Source organism: Botrytis sinoallii (genome assembly GCF_014898435.1).
Source record: "Botrytis sinoallii strain Bc 23 chromosome Unknown BSIN_005, whole genome shotgun sequence".
Classification (NCBI taxonomy): Eukaryota; Fungi; Ascomycota; class Leotiomycetes; order Helotiales; family Sclerotiniaceae; genus Botrytis; species Botrytis sinoallii.
The window spans coordinates 2,506,505-2,523,562 of record NW_024066032.1 but is presented as its reverse complement, the minus strand read 5'-3'; the positions used below and the strand labels follow the sequence as shown (position 1 = coordinate 2,523,562).

Below are 17,058 nucleotides of genomic sequence, written 5' to 3'. Positions count from 1 at the left end.
TAATTCATTTGAAGGAACCCTGAGTCTTATTCGAGGTCTCCTCTTCTGCAATTTCCCCTCTTCTTTTTCTAACTTTTTGTTTTACATTTCCACAAGAAATTTATTCAGACTACATGATTCTCGGTCAACCTGCTGCTCTTCATAACTAGTCTATCCTATTGGGGGGCGCTGATCGTCGCAACAGTCAAGGTATACTAGTCTTCCTAAAATCTTGATACCTTAACTTTGTCGCTTCACTTTCCATAATTCAACCATAATTACGAAGAATCACCAGAATCGGAGTAAGTTGTTTTTTCTCCTTTATCAAAAGACCAAAAAACGCAATTTATCCTCTGCTCTCCTGGTATATTTCGATAAGGTCATTACCATTACAGAGCTCAGTATTGCGGTCCCGACTTCTCCTCCTTCCATCTTTCTCTCCCCTTTTGTTCGTCTTTACACAACTATCTTGTCACGCACTGATTCAACATAACAACTTCCAATCTTTCAAGCTTTATTGTGAACTTCTACTGACGACCTGACGGATCCAACACATTCAGCTCACTTTCTTTGTCGACTTTCACCTAAGACTGTAATTCACCACTTCATATCTACACCACTAACGCTTTCATCTTCTCAACAAATTCTTGCAGAACATTGATGTCGAAAATGGAGCTCGACGATACATGGGATCCTGATCCCTTGCCAAGTTGCAGTTCTAGGAATCAATCTCAGCCTCGATTCAAAAAAGAAAAGGCTCATCACTCACAAGAGCAACCGGAACCACAACCTCAATACTACCAGCAATCAAAAACTCCTAATTCACAACATAGAGGTCGGAACGTGCCCATGAAGCTTATCAACACTTTTCAGACGATGAAAGCTCATCGGATGAACACCCTGTCGTCTTGCAACAACCACAGACCAACCATAAAAGAGTGATAAGTCCCGCTCAACCTGCACAGGACAGAAGGAAGCGACATCAGAGTGAGCACCCAAGTCGCATTGAACGTGGCCGCACAACAAACGTAGAGGAGGTTGTATATGATCACATCTCGGCGATCTCGCGGTCTCGCAATAAGTCTGTTGCCCGCAATGATGCTCGATATAAGGTCAGGACAAATCATGTATTCGAAGGGTACCAAAATGTCGAGAATTCCGTGGCAGTTAGTAAACAGTCGACCGCCCGTAGCCGCTCACGTGCAAGAGACTTATACGAGGATCAAGGTTATGCTATAATGGAGAATTACAACCAGCAGTTTGACAGACAACAAGGCGTATTTTCACCGCAGAATAATGCTCAAACTAAGAGGCGCATGAAGGAGGAGCCAAACCTACGTATCTATGCCACCTAACACAGATGCTCATAGAACAGCTGGTAGAGGCCGCAAAGAAACTTCCAGAGTCAATAAAGAATCAGTCGGTACACCCAAGCAAAGGCAACGTCATGGTCAATCTCGTGCACAGAGCCTAGCCCCACGAATCTCCAACGACAATAGCGATATTCAATATCTGGGTACTGGAAATGGTACGTACAGTGTCAGGGCCCAGAGACAGGAGAAAGAGAACCAACTTCGCTCGCCATTATGGTCAAGCCATGATTTTGCTGTACCCAAACCTTCCTCTGCGAACAGATTGCAAGGGAGAATTGACAAGCCTAACTCGATGAAGCCACCTCCCCATACGCCAAAGAATCAGTCGGGGAGAGTTAGATCCGTTGCGTCTGATAGCATACAGAAGAATTCAAGTCAAGCCCGAACGATCGATTATGGTCCTATTGATGATGACGATGTCTACGAGACACCATTGGAAAATGATCTTCGTCGTAGATCCAAGTCTCACGTGGGGGTCCATAATGTCCCATGAGTTTTATAAATGCTCTGCCAAAGTCTAGTGTATTTCGAAGAAAGAATCTCGAAGTCGCAGAGCAGGTTCATCAAATTCCATCCAGTGATTCAAATAGATCTAACAATTCGGGGGTCACTATTGATCTCGTTACTCCAGAAAGTACTCTTTGTGCCCGCAGTTCAATGCCTTTTATACCTCAGCACTGGACTCCAACGAGAAGGGGCCCGATCAGGGTATCGGCACCCGTGAAACTCTCTGATCAGGATGAACTTGGCGCTCAAAGTGAACAACAACCTGGTCAGAATACTCATCAGCACCAAGCCATTGAATCTAGCCCTAACAAGGGAGAGCAACCTGAAGAAAATGTTCGTCAACAACAAGCAGCTAAGAAGATCATCCGACAAGAACTCAATGCTAATAAGAAGGCTTTGCAAGAAGAATTATTCGAGAAGTTATTGGCGAAACTGTGGAAGAAAAGAGAGAGCATGAGGAAGCTAAACGTTTGGAGGCTCAGAGATTGCGAGAAGAGAAAGAGAAGCAAGATCTCATTGATGCCGAGAGGAAGCGAAAGAAGAATGAAGCAAGAATCAAGAAAGAGAGCGAGAGGAAAGCGGCTGAGCAGGCCGAGAAGGAGAAAAGAGGGTAGCAGCCAAGAAAGCCAAACGCGACGCCGAACGTCATCATCAATCTTTGAAAGAGCAACAGAATGCAGATGAGAGACGTAAGGCTGCAAATAAGTTACTACAAGAGAAGAGAGAAAAGGATTTGGCTGTGGCCAAAGCTGCCGAGGAAAAAGCCCAAGCTGCAGAAAGGAAAGGAAAGAAAATGATGCTAAGTTTGAGCAAATTGAAACGACAATTGGAAAAGCTTGAGGCGCAAGTCAAAGCAAAATCGATCGCGGATTTGAGCCTGCGAGAAGTCTACGACTGTGGACGCCATCTCAAACAAAGTTAACTCTCTACCTCCTCAAGTCACGCCTTCGACAAGTATGGAAGTTGATAATGAAGGTTCATTACCCACTCCACAGACCCAAATAACACCTGTGGATGATGCTTCAAACACAGAAAAGACTTCACCTCCTCAGGCCACACTTCCAACAAACACCGAAGTCGAGGATGAAGATTCACTTTTCGTTTCCGACAATCGAAAGGCAGTCGTGGAAACCACTCCAGAACAGCAAATTTCGAGTGGTCTTCAAAGTACCACAGGAAGCTTTAGTAGTGACTCGACAATTGTTCAATCCTTAGAACATGATCGACCTCCTGCCAGTATGACTGAGATCTTTGCCAAAACAATTCTCAATCCAAGTGGTGACAAAACTCTTGAAGATAGAGATGCTGAGCGTGAAGCTATTCGCAAAAATAGAGCAAAACGAGAGTGCAGCTGGCAAGCAAAAACGAGCCAAGTCCATCCCTGCGGAGCCAAACCCTGAAACGGTTGCTCATAAAGCTGCTACGCAGGCAACTCCTAAAGTGTTAACAAAAAGCCCGTCAAAAAAGAAACGGACCCAGTCACTGACAAAAGTCACTCGGAGGTTCTATATTCAGTGCTAAAACTACAACCTCTACCCGGACATGAGCCGAAGGGTATGTTCTTCGCGAAAAACCAAAAGAACCTCAGAATATAAACCGAAAACTCTAATACAGAGCTTACAGTCTCGAAACCGCGCCCACTTCCATTGCCTTTACCTCCCCCTCTTCCCTTGCCAGTAAGGTCTACTAATACTTCAAGTAGACCAGAAACGCGTTTGATTTCGCAAGCAGAGCGAGAGGAAATGAAGCTAATCGCCAAAGAGTCCAGGCTGCGGCACAGGCTCGGAAGGAAAATTCGAACAGAGCCAGATTGGAGGAGAAAAAAGCTGCATCTGCGAAAAAGATAACAGTTGAATATCGCAAGAAGAAAGAAAAAGAACTGATTGAAGAAGCTCGTAAAGAAGGCAGAATTATAGGTGATTCTGAGCTGGAAGCTAGGCTTAACAAATTAATGGAGAAGCGAGAGGTATGTTTCCACACGAATCCACCGTCATAAATTTCACTAATCAGCGATTCAAGCGCGAGATGCAGCGAAAAAGAAATCGTGCTGGAGAAAAAGACTTCATCGAACGAACATGAACATGATACTGCTTGTAGTACCAGCATACCTAATGATTCTGGTTGGCCGCGGCGCATATCTCATCCTCCGATACTGCTAGTGATTCTAATCAAGTTGAAGAAGAAGATGATTCTCTGACTCGTGATCTGAAAGAGCATAAAATCAAAACGGCCGAGGTATTGAAAGAACGGGCGCAATCTTATGCAGCTCGACGTACCCAACCACAGCCAGTGAAGAACTGGAACCACTTTTCGACTCGGACGAGTCAGAAGAGTCTGAAGAGGATCCGATTGATGATGAAACTCTGGAAATGATAATGCAACACAATCGAAAAAATAATGCTCTTGCTGAGGCTACAAAGGCTGGTAAGAATAACGATGGGAATTCAATCAGAAATACTGACTGAGGAAGAGATTGCTTTCGAGAAAGAAATGAGAGATCATTTGGAAAAAGATCCAGATGTCGAAGAAGAGTCTCAGAAGCAAACTGCTACACTCAACCCCGATGAACATAATGCGCAGATTGTCCCACCAATGCCAAATATGACGAGATACTTTGAGGGGCAATCCGCTCCACGATCCTCTAGTGGTCTAGAAACCCAATCAACGTTACTTTCAGCGCCGAGTCAAATGGCCAGAACATTGTCTGCCAAGTCCCAAGAGCCCGTATCACATAAAATTGTCAATTTATATATGTTATGACACAAGTAACGCTTGGCGAATATGAGGACGAAGCAATTCTCAAGAAGAAGTTCTTTGATCTGAAAAGGCCAACAAGCATGCACAGACGCTTGTCAACGAATACAGAACCAAAATGTTCAGACAACAGGAGATTCTGGAGAAGTGGAATTCCGACCGTACGTATCATGGCCAAGTCATTCACGACGAAGAGAAGATTACCAAGGTCTTTGTCACATTTAAGCCGATGAAAACCGAAGATATTGACAGATACGATCCAACACTGTTACGCCCGATGTTTGCCAATAAATACTACACGATCCGATTCGAGAAGGTCGTTGAGGAAATTGACCCTGAAACTCAAAAAGTCTGTATGACATACCATACTGCTGGATTTGCGGACTCGAGCAAACTGTACACGGTTTTGGAAATGGCGAATCATGCTGCTGCCGAATACCTCGCCAAGGAAGTCAAACCCAAAGAAGAGGAGTATCATACTATGTATATGGAAGAGCTGCTCCCACAATTGAGGACACACAGAGACTCTTGCAACGAAACGGGTTCGGTGTTTTATTGCTCGCTAGAGGATGATTCGGCCCCTTGGGCTGATTTCAAATCCTTCGAGGTCAATGTGGAATTGTCCAGCACTGAGGGCCCAATAAATTAATCGCGGTAGCAGTAAATTCGCTTTCCTCGGGATCTTCTATCGTGAATATAAATTGCTTACTGAAACGATTATCATCTTTCAGTTTCTTACCACCACACAATCTTTATTTTTATTAAACCACGTTCTTTAATTTCACCGCCAAACACGCACATCTCCAGATACTTACAAACACCCGTTTCAACATCACATACATTCACTACAAATAATATCGACCATTTCATCAACACCTCCACATTTCATATCATCCTTGATATAACATCAGATTCAATCCATGCTTCGCACCAAAATCATCATAACATTATTATTTCAGTGCATCAAACTTAACATCGAATCAATCATCATCATCATCACAATCACAATCGCCTAATCCTCAACAATTTTCATTATCACAAGAACAGATAACACAGTCAGAAAAGAAAGTACAGAAGTCAGTTCAACCATTAGACGTTCAAGGGTAGTAATGACACGAACAACTCTTGGGGGACTCATCGATGAGTTTATCTCTTGCTGTTTATTAATGGGAAGGGCGTGAGATTTGGGTATTTTACTTTACTTCATCTGCTTTCTTTTACCTTTTGCTTTTTACTCCGGTATTCAGGATGAGAGGTTCCGTAAGCTTTTTGGGAAAAGGGGTTGTTATAGGATCGAGTGGGCACTGGAGGGGTTTAGTGCATAGGCGGACGGAGAAAAGGGGTGCGTTTGTGCCAAGCACGGCACATACGTAGGGGAAAAGCTACGTGGGAGGAAGGAGATCCATTAGCGAGGAGAGAACAACACCATTTCTTTTGTCGTCGTTGTTTTAATGAAAAATGATCAATACTGCTTCTTGAAGAACTTAAGTAGTTGTTGTCAGATCCCGAAATTTTGCGATAATGATTAAGTGATGACACAGCAAACGATTAACGTGGTTTATCATCGAGTGGCCCATATCATCGAGTGGCCCACTTTCACCTCAATTTATACCTTTCTCTTTCAATATACATTTTATTAACAATCTACAATAAATTTAAATAATCAAAAAGCTCATATACTCCTTATTATCAAAGCTATTTAAAAAAAAATAAAAAATTAAGCATTCAAAAAACTATTATACTTATAATATCCCTTATACAATTCTTTAATATAGAATAGAAGGTTTACCTTTTTATATAGAAATTCAAGCAAATCGTTATAATATTATAGAATTAAAAGAGAAAGTGATTATTCAATATATACTCGATATAAATTCAAAAGGGTTTTCACCTAAACTTAAGAGTGTAGAAGATATAGCGAATTATATTCTCGAATCGAAGGATATAAAGAATATTGGAAAGCTTTGAGCATATTGATTTGTAAATATCGAATTGAATTAAAAATATATTTTAATTATTATCGTAGGTCATGAGCTAGTATATGAGTATATAGTATATAAGAGGGAATAGACTAATATTAGTCTATTATGGGAAGCTGGCTCGTATTAACAACTAAATAGCTATGAAACACGTGATTTTCATGAAACAGTATATGATATTCTTATTTTCTTTTTCTATATTCGAGGGGAAAAGGCCTTATTTTATGCTTTTTCCTACTAATCTAGCTTTCCACTTTCGTTTATTTCTCGTAGATCTCTTCCTAATCCGGCCATTCCATCAAATAAAGCTTTTCTTTCTTATTCCTTATTCGATTTCGCTAGTACTATGTCGATCTTACTACGAATGGATTGAAAGAACTAATAAAGAGCTAATAAGAATTGATTTTCAGGCCGTTCTAGGCTAAGAGCTCTCTTAAGCGACGATCATGTGATCTGATCATGTGATATTGTGATTTGCTCTTAGTATACTATATGAATATAGAACTATATATATATATAAAAAGATATATTATTATATTATTTTTTATATAAAAACAATAATTATATTTATAATTTTCAAAAGCTTTCTGTAAAGATCTTAAGTTTATTGAAGAGTGATTTCGATTAATTGTAAATATATAAGCGAAATACAACATTTTGGATAGCGATTTCTATAATTTCAATAAAACAGGCTTTATGATAGGGATTATATATATAGCAATAGTTATTACTAGTATCAAGAAATGTAGCAGAAGTAAATCAATATAATCAGGCAATCGAGAATGGGCTATAGCAATAATATATGGAAATAGGAAGGATGAAACTATTCCCTTATTTCTAGTAATTCAAGGATAGATTTATTTTTTCAATTGATATACCGAAACTGATTTTCCTGTAAACTGGATTATTAAATCTATATCTAATAGATAAACAAATAATGAAATAGATTTAGAATAATTGAAATATTTTGATAAGTATATTAAGAATCGAAGAAAGAGTAAATATCGAATATTATATTGAATAAATATAAAAGTTATAAATTAGTAGCTTTTTAAGTATATTATAAAGAGAATGATATTATATATTTATATTTATTATTATATTCAATTATTTAATTTAATTACTTGATGTAGATTGTTTTAATAATCTGAAATATTTATATAATACTCAAATTGATAGATTTATCAAGGCATATATTAATTATATTTCGAAGGTTGAATTCTTTATAGCTTTTAAAGCTGTATATAAAGAATTAATTACTTTTCAGAATATGAAATCAGGGTTTCGAGGAACAGATCTAATCCTATTTAATCCTGAAACTATACTCTCAAAATTAGATATTCGAATTCGCATATCTACTTTTCTCTTTTTTGATCTAAATCAATAGATCTCTTAAACTTTTTATAATCTAATTGAAGTTTTTTCTTAATCAATATTAGTTAAATCTTGAATAACTTGTTATCAATCAAGCTCTTTTATATCTATATTCGAGATTGTATTAGTTTTAGCTAAGAGTATAGAGAGATTAGCTTATGAAAATACGCTTTTGAATGTAGAGATTTGTATATTTCGGAAAGCAAATAAAGTATTAAATAAATATCGATGTGTAAAAAAAACCTAATTATATTAAAAAGAAATGCTTACTGGATAAAAGGCTTTTGATATATTATTTTAATAAAAGGTTAATATTCAGATTTAATGTAACAAGTATCAAAAGGGGGGAATTCTAATGGGAAAGTATTTTTTAATTGATATTGTAGTAAATACAGAAAGTGTTAGAGTAGATAATAGCAATGAATCAACTAGGTGTAATGTAGCACAAAGACTTTTCATTAATTTCTCTAAACTATGAAAATTCTACAATTTATAATTGTGTGCGGGTTGGTGTCGGCCTGGGGTAGCCTGTAGGGCTATTTATGTATCCTCGTTAGCCTTTATGCGGATTGATTGTAATAGAGCTTTCCATTTTGCATGTTGTGCTTTGAGATATGTATGTTTATCTTCCGAAATCGGTTTGTGTAATATAAGAAAATGAGGTGCTGTGTGATTGTGTTTGAGATGTATTTCAAAAGAAAATAAAAACGCTATAAAGTTATAAATAATCAATAAACAATATTCCAATGTATTTATTGTTTTTATTAATAGATTACTAGAGGTCCTATAAGTTTCCTTTACTTTTCCGAATGCATTTTCTTTTTTAGTAGATTATTCTTTACCCATTATCTTTCCAATTCTTATCTTATCATAACTGCTCCTCAATCCATCAGTCTCCAGACGATTGCAGCTCGATCTGTAGCAAGCCTTACTAATCTAATTATTCCTATATATCTTCATTACTCTAAGTATATTGTAACCTTTACCCCTGAAGATTTCTGTTATTATGATAAGAGTCCTAATTCTCTTTGTAGTTATTGCTGTATTCAGAAGAAAGTCTGCTAGCCGATACTTCCACAATACATTCCCAATATCAATCTTATATATCAGACTCAAGCTTTTTGACTAACTACTCCTACCAATAGTCAAGAAAAACAGGATACTGAAAATGTACTGAGACATTAAAGTGAATACTATATTAAGAGTATAGAGGCCTTTTTGTAAAAAGAAAATAAGCAGAGTAGTATTAAAAAACCAGAGTCAGTAAAGACATTATCTCTATTTGTTATAAAGAAACTAAATCGAATAGGTAATTTTATGAAGCGTTTTATAAATTTCTATCGAGTTGTTATCAGTTATCTCTTGTTCTTTTATAGAATTATTTTTTGCTAATATCCTGGATTCTAGAATAATTTGCTTGCATTAAATATTGCTATTCCGGGTTCCATTCTGAAACTAGTGTTTGTAATGGATTCGGATAATAAGGGCAAGTTTCTTGCCCCGATTGTTTATTTTTGTGTTCTTATTGTTTCTGCTTTGCTCTTTATTCCTACAAAGAGTAAGGCTTTGGGTGTTATAAATATGATAATTGATTTGAAAGCTGTCGATCCTTTTGTATTGATATTAAATTGTTATTTTATCCCCATTCCCACATTCGTTTCTTGATATACAAAAAAGATCGAATTAGATACCCCGAGGATTCCCTTTTCAGTCCTAATAAGGATAATGAAAATGATATTGGTAGTAGTAGTAATACTGCTTTTCTTTATTAGATTATTAATACCTCTTGATACTCCAACATTCCCTATATCTTTCAAGACAATATCGATGTTACCACCCCTCAGATAAAGAAGTGTGTTTCTAGGGGTTCGATAGCTTCTACCCATCAATCTATAACCAGAAGATTGATCCCTTAAGCTATTCTCTTTTCTTGTAAAGCTTCCTAAATAGTTTCAAAGCAAAAGGCGGTATTGGCTATTACCAATTCTCTATCTAATTCTCAATATCGGGATTATAGCATTTCACAAAAGTCTAAGGTTCCCTTTATGAATTATAATATCTATATTAGAGAATCTAATATCTATATAGATTTTCCTGAAAATATTTGATTTCGTAAGTACCAGTAGATTGCCGATGACCAGTTAATAGAAAATCGATTGCTTAGTGAAGCCCTTATAAAAATGAAGGAGAAGGAAAGTGAGAATAAGAATGAAGTTGATATACCTTTAATAGAGAAGAGTGAATACAATAATAGCGATATAGGTAATACTATTTTTGGTACTCTTCTTCCTATACCAGATCCTTTCGATATATAGAGTAAAAGGGTTAATTCTTGTTATAGAATCTTCTCAATACACTAATATAATAATACCTTTACAATAGCATTTCTATATTAATCAAAGGCATACCCTTACAAGAAATAAGGCTTTATAGAAGGAATAACAATAATCCTATATACCGAATACTAACAAGAATTCAGTTAATATTGACTCTAATACCCACAAATTAAAGCCTGAAGTATTCAAAAGATATTAGAATAAATTAATACACTTAGCAATAATATATAATATATTAGCAAATAAAGAATTGTATTCTTATTCTTATCAGAGTAAAAAACAGTAAAAAAAGGAATGTTGTGAACAGCTTCAACTTACTAGTGATTCGCTTGTGAATACACAGCATAACCCTATTGTTTTATAGCTTTTTTCCTTTTTTCTTTCAAATTCTATATTAATAGTTCCCTCTTTTTATTGTATTCCTTTAATACTTTTTTCGTATTATTCAGATTGCAGAAGGCTTTCTATATATCTTCTATTGATTAATAGCCTTTTTATCAAACTAGATATTGAATACCTCTACCCTTTTTTCTATATATTATGATTTTCTTTACTTTGTATTCCAAATAATTATCTATCTCCTCTAATAGCGGTAGATCAATAGTACTCTATTATTTATGCTATAATTCTAATAAGGAAATATAGAAAACATTGTGAATCTTATAAATAGATAATAGCTTGAGTTTATATACTTGACCACTGGTTTTTATATTTATTATTCAAAAAAGACCTATAAATCTATCCGAAAACTTCTTCTTAGATCGAAGTTACTTGATATTTCAAATGCTTAATATTACTTTATCCCCAATATTGTATCGCTAAAGTACCGTACTCTCTGTATTCTTCGATTTTTGATTTATAACTACTTACTATAGTTCTTTCAATTTATCCCTTTCTTCATTAAGGGAAACAATTCGCTTACATACAATTGATGCCCTCCCTATAATATCAGCATCCTCACTGATATAGTGGAATGTTGATAGGAATCTGTATATCGCTTAGAATAGACTTGTATTTATTGTATTATGCCATATAGTATTATAAGTGAACTCTGCAAATAATAATAGTAAAACCCAATCGTTCTGCCGGTAATTAGAATAATAACTAATATAGTGAATCAGATTCTGATTTTGCCATTCCATTTGCCCATCAGTCTAAAAATAGAATGTAATAGAGAGCTTGTATTGTATTCTAAGATAAAATAAAAAGCTACTCCAAAACTTACTTGCGAATTGCAGTCCTCTATCTAAAACAATATCCTCTAATACTCCAAAGTCTTTGAATATACTCTGTATCAGTATTTATACAAACTCCAACAAAGTAATTACTTTGTTAACGGATATATATCAAATAATTTTTGTAAATCTATTAATAACTATTAGAATTATATTATAAATATTCTTGTCTAATTTCGATAGGAATAAATCTATAATAAAATCCATAGTTATTTTTTTTCAAGATCTACAGAGTATAAGAAAGGTTTGTAACTCATTATAGGGTTTATATCTTTTGATAATAGTTTGTTAATATATTATATATATTTTAATATACATTTTCATATCTTTTTTTATTAAAAACCAAAAGTATTTAGATCTTAAGATTTCTAGAATTTTAGAAATACCTCAATATTCATTTATAGGATTATTATAATAGGCTTCCAGGATTTCTGCTCTTAAAACAGAATCTGGTAATACATAGGCATTCCTATTATATCTAAAAAGCCTATCAGCATTCACCTGCCAAAGTAAAATGACTTTAGTGGAATGTAATCTTTGATTCAGATATTCTTTATTCTTTATAAAATTGTTATCTACTTAAAGCTACAATAAAATATTTCTCATTATTTCTGATATTGATTTAAATATTATTTTGTCTTTTATTAAAATGCAAGTTATTTAATATGGTATCAATTATTTACAATTAGCTTTAATTAATAAATTCAATTGTTTACAAAACGGTAGGTTATATTCTTTTTTTTATAAAAGGCTTATAATATTATATAAAGGCTCCATCTTCTTAATAAGAGAATTTTGAAACAATTTTATAATTATTAATTTATTTCTTAATTTATTCTGAAAGATTAAAAGCATATTATTAATACTCTTTATATTGATAGTATAATCGGGGTGGTGTAATAGTCTATCTATAGGATTCAATTTTCCTATTCTATATATTATCTCGAAATTGTATATAACCAAAATCTCCGTTTACCTTACTTATCGATCATTTAGGCTTTTTTTTGTTATGAAATGCTAAAGATTGTTGTAATTCGATTTAACTACAATAATATATTGATTCTTTATTATATAATGGCGCTACTATATAAAAACAATATATATCACTAATAATTCTTAATTGTAAATAAAATATTGTTGCTTTACTAGATTTAGCTTTTTCGAATAAAATATAATAGAATACTATTGTTGGATCAATGTATTTTTAATCCTTTTTGAGAAAAATTGTAATAATACGTAATTCAATACAAAGATCGAAATATCGGTTTCGATTATTATGTAGAGTAAGGGATCGAAATACCAAAGAATAGGTGTTGATATAAAAACTCTCTTTAATATTTCAAATATCTTTTGTGCTTTGTTAATTTATTTGAACTTGATTATTGTTTTTCCTTTTTATATTTTTTTCATTAATATAATTATATCATAAGTTATCACCAAATAAATCTTAATGAATTATTAATAAAAATTTGCAAAGCTAAGAAACATTTATATATCCCTTAGACTATTAGATATTAGCTATTCCATAATAGTTTGAATATGTTTGGGTTCCATTGTAACCCTTTCAGTTGAGATAATGAATTCTAAAAATTCGATTTCGTTAGTATAGAAAATATATTTCTTTAATTTTATAAAGAACTTATACTCAATAAGACATACAAATATTTGTCGGATATTCACTATATATATAATTCTATCTTTGAAATAGATTAGAATATCGTTGAGGTATATTATATATATATTATCCACTAATCCTGTTAGTGCTTGATTAATATATATTTGAAATATTATAAGAATATTAATAAGACCAAAAGGCATTATCTTATACTTATACTAGCCATATTGTGTATAAAATGCTGTTTTTCATTTGTTGCCTACTCTTATATGAATATAATAATATACATCTCTCAGATCTAATTTAGTAAATATAGTACCTTATTGAAATCGATTTAGGAATTTACTAATAAGGGGTAAAAGAGTTCGATCCTTTTTTGTAATTCGATTAAGCTTTTGATAATTGATATATAATCAATAATCTTCTTCTTTCTTTGAAACAAATATAATAAAAGCTTTTGCTAAATTAATAAATCTTTTTATTCATTCTTTCTTTTAATATTCATTTAAATAATCTTATAGTATTACTAACTCTTCCTTTAATAAGGAATAGATTGGGCTTTATAGGGGGGTTAAATCAGGCTTGAGGTTAATACAATATTTTATAAAATAATATTCAGATAAAAGACTACTTTCTTTTTCAAAGAAAGCTTTTTTATATTCTTAGAATTCCTTTAATATCTTATATAAGATTAATATAAGTATTAAATAACCTCCTTTTATTTTTAAATACAATATTATCTTATTCAAAAAGATTATAAAAACTATTTTACTTTCTTTTATCTCCCAATAAAATTCTTTTATAAAAATAATCTCAAGCTTACTCAAGGTACAGCGATATTGAAATAATATTGATTTCCAATCGATATCGGGATTGACTATTTATAATCATAGAAAACCTAGAATAATATTTATTTATAATAAATCCAGTATTGTTAATATAAAACTATGAATGTGAGTTCTTCTTTTCCCTTTTTTATCTTTTATTTTAATAAAGAATTTGTAATTCTTATATAATATAATTACAATATTATTTATTGATATAAGGGAAGTGCTTTTCTTAATAAAAATCTAGTTTTATTTAATATACTTACTTTACTATATAATATTAGTTTGTGTTCCTGAGTTAATAAGATATTGAAGTATTATTGATTTATTGTTATTATTAAAGATCACTATGATTATAAAAATTATTCACCCTTTTTATATAAACTCAATATCAATAGAACATTTATTATAATTACTGAATCTAAACATTTTCTATATAGATAATCTCAGATAGATTACTTTGACAATTGGATTCTCTATACCTTCTTTTACAATATCTATATATAATGTTGTTTCGATAGATTATAGTATAGTATCCCTTTTATTAATATCTATAGTATATAGTGTTCCAAATACAATCTGTATATAGTACCTCAACAGAATATTTCAAGGCCTTAGGGGGTTTTCCTTAAAAGGGTTGATTAGATTCTTGAGCCTTTGGTTTAATAATTAGAATTAGATTGTTTTCTAGATAAAGGTGTTTAAAAGGATTTTGATATCAAGAGAGTGATTGATTATATTTACAGGGTTACTATAGCTTCCCTGTATCTTTTCTTCAAAACAATTTCTCCATACTTTCCAATCTACAGACTTATCTTATAAACTCATTACACAACTCAGATTGTTATAAGAATTCCAAGATTTTTCTGGCTATATTAAGTAATAAACCCACTAAAAACCTCTCAACCCAAACACTCTCCACTTCCTACTCGATATCTTCTTCAAGACCTTTTAGATAAATTACAAATACATTTACAATTTCTCCTTCCCTTTACCTTATATACACAATCTTTTAAATTACTTATTACTATCTAATCTCTTTATCTATAATAATATTATATATATACTCCCTAAAGTTTTCCTAGTTTATCTTTTCATAACTCAACTCACTTATATATCGATACCAAATCGCTAGAAACTATCTTTCAAAATATTAAATAATATATTCTATCTTTTTCATATTAATAGGAAAATAATATCCACTATCGCTTTGAAATATAATTTCTGCCTGAAAAAAGAAATTCTTAGTTTTCTCGATATTCTTTTCTTCATATTATTTTAATCTCTATAACTTCAATGATTTTCCCGAATTGAGATTAATAATCTGATGGGTTGCATTCAGTATAATTGCAGATTGATTATACTCGACCAGAGTGGTTGTATATAAGATACAATTTATAGTCACTCTATAAGCTTCTCTTATAACTACCATTTCTTCTTTCATTTCTCAAAATTGTTGAGTCAACAATGTATTCTTGTTATTACTAAAAAAACATAATAGAACCGAATAAACATCACTGCCAATACCCTATAGAAATTGATTAACAATTTTACCGGATTGGTTTTGAATCACATTGTAGGTATTCTGCTTTCTCTTTAGAATAAATATTCTTCTTATTGAAACTATAATAATATTGATAATTACTCAATTAAGAAATAGTTGATAAATTACTTTATATATAGAATAAAAAGAATTATTAAAATAGATAATAATAATAAATCAATTAGGTATAATATAATACAAAGACTTTTTATTAATTTTTCTAAACTATGAAAATTCTACAATTTATAATTGTACGCAGGTTGGCATCGGCCCGGGGTAGGCCTGCAGGGCTACTCACATGTCCTCGCCAGCCCTTATGCGGATTGACCGTGACAGAAAGACAGGATATAATACAAGAATCTATCAAAATGATGTAATAGATTTTAGATTATTAGATTCTTAATAGTTTCAATTAATTGATTCAATTGTTGTTGAATAATATGAGTTTGAAAGTATAAATTGAGGTGAAAGTGGGCCACTCGATGATATGGGCCACTCGATGATAAACCACGTTATTCAAACTTTTTGTTGTATAATGGCAGGCAACGATCCTACTTCTTTGAAATGCTCATACTTTCAAAACTCAATCTTTATTATCGTAGTGCTCAATGAATTTCTAGTCACTTGCATGAGCTTTTGAAATACATATCTGAGAATTCGGAAAGAAATCAATGCCGGCAAATGAGACTCTCGTCTTGAGTGAATATCCCTTGATTTCTGAAAAGGAATTTGACAGCAACAACGAGGAGACGGTAGTGAAAATCGCTGTTCGAAAGACATCAAATGGGAACCTGCTTTCAGGTACACTGTAGAAACAACTTAGGAGTGTACTGTGAAGTTGAAGTTGTAGCAAAGCTTCGCAAGAAATTGCGGTCTTCGCCTAGGTAGTCATGGTCTGCTGGCCCCTTGGATCTCACAAACGTGGCGAATCAAATGCATATTAGCTGGAGATTCATATAGATAGAGAATAAGAGATGTGGGTGGTGTTGTTAGGCCGAAACATCAAGCTTGTAACTTGCATGCCGATGCCCAAAAATTTAATAGATGAGCTTCCCACTTCAAGGCAAGGTCAGTAGAGGAAGATTCAGGATCTTTGCTCTCCATTCAACCGGCAACTCCATATACATTGCACTCTTCTTTCCTAGTCAATCTCCCCCACATCATATCTTGTAATTCGTTTCAATGACGACAATACCTAAGTTACGGCAACTATGATAACTATTTTGACAACAAAAGATCTCCTCTTTTGAATACAGAACCGTGTTATAGGAGAACGCTTGTTACTATTGACAATCGCCATACTAAACCCTTTAAGCGTGAATACCAACCTGTCAATGTCGAGCTGCACCTTCAATCAACTCCATGAACGCGTTTAGAGATAGTACCGTTTGAAGAAAAAACAGGTAATTGTGGTGTGGTTTGAGAGTTCTTGTCGATGCTCAAAGCATTGCCTTTTGTACCCGTGTATTCATAAATCAACCCAACAAGCTTGCCAACTCAGCCTAGTCTCCGCTTATACTGGTGAATCATTCACAG

At 33.3% G+C, this 17,058-nt stretch overlaps 1 protein-coding gene across 1 annotated transcript; it reads left to right on the top strand.

Annotated features, from left to right (window-relative positions):
* Positions 1-648: 648 nt before the first annotated feature.
* Positions 649-6,189, top strand: EAF02_003805 (uncharacterized protein; the record flags this gene model as incomplete). The annotated part of the gene is made up of 12 exons (XM_038899853.1): positions 649-814; positions 853-1,317; positions 1,355-1,821; positions 1,869-2,469; positions 2,525-2,755; positions 2,799-3,170; positions 3,193-3,299; positions 3,562-3,825; positions 3,879-3,903; positions 4,146-4,283; positions 4,330-4,583; positions 4,705-6,189. The coding sequence occupies 12 exons, from the start codon at positions 649-651 to the stop codon at positions 5,260-5,262; spliced, it is 3,648 nt and encodes a 1,215-aa protein (XP_038760780.1). The 3' UTR covers positions 5,263-6,189.
* Positions 6,190-17,058: the final 10,869 nt, after the last annotated feature.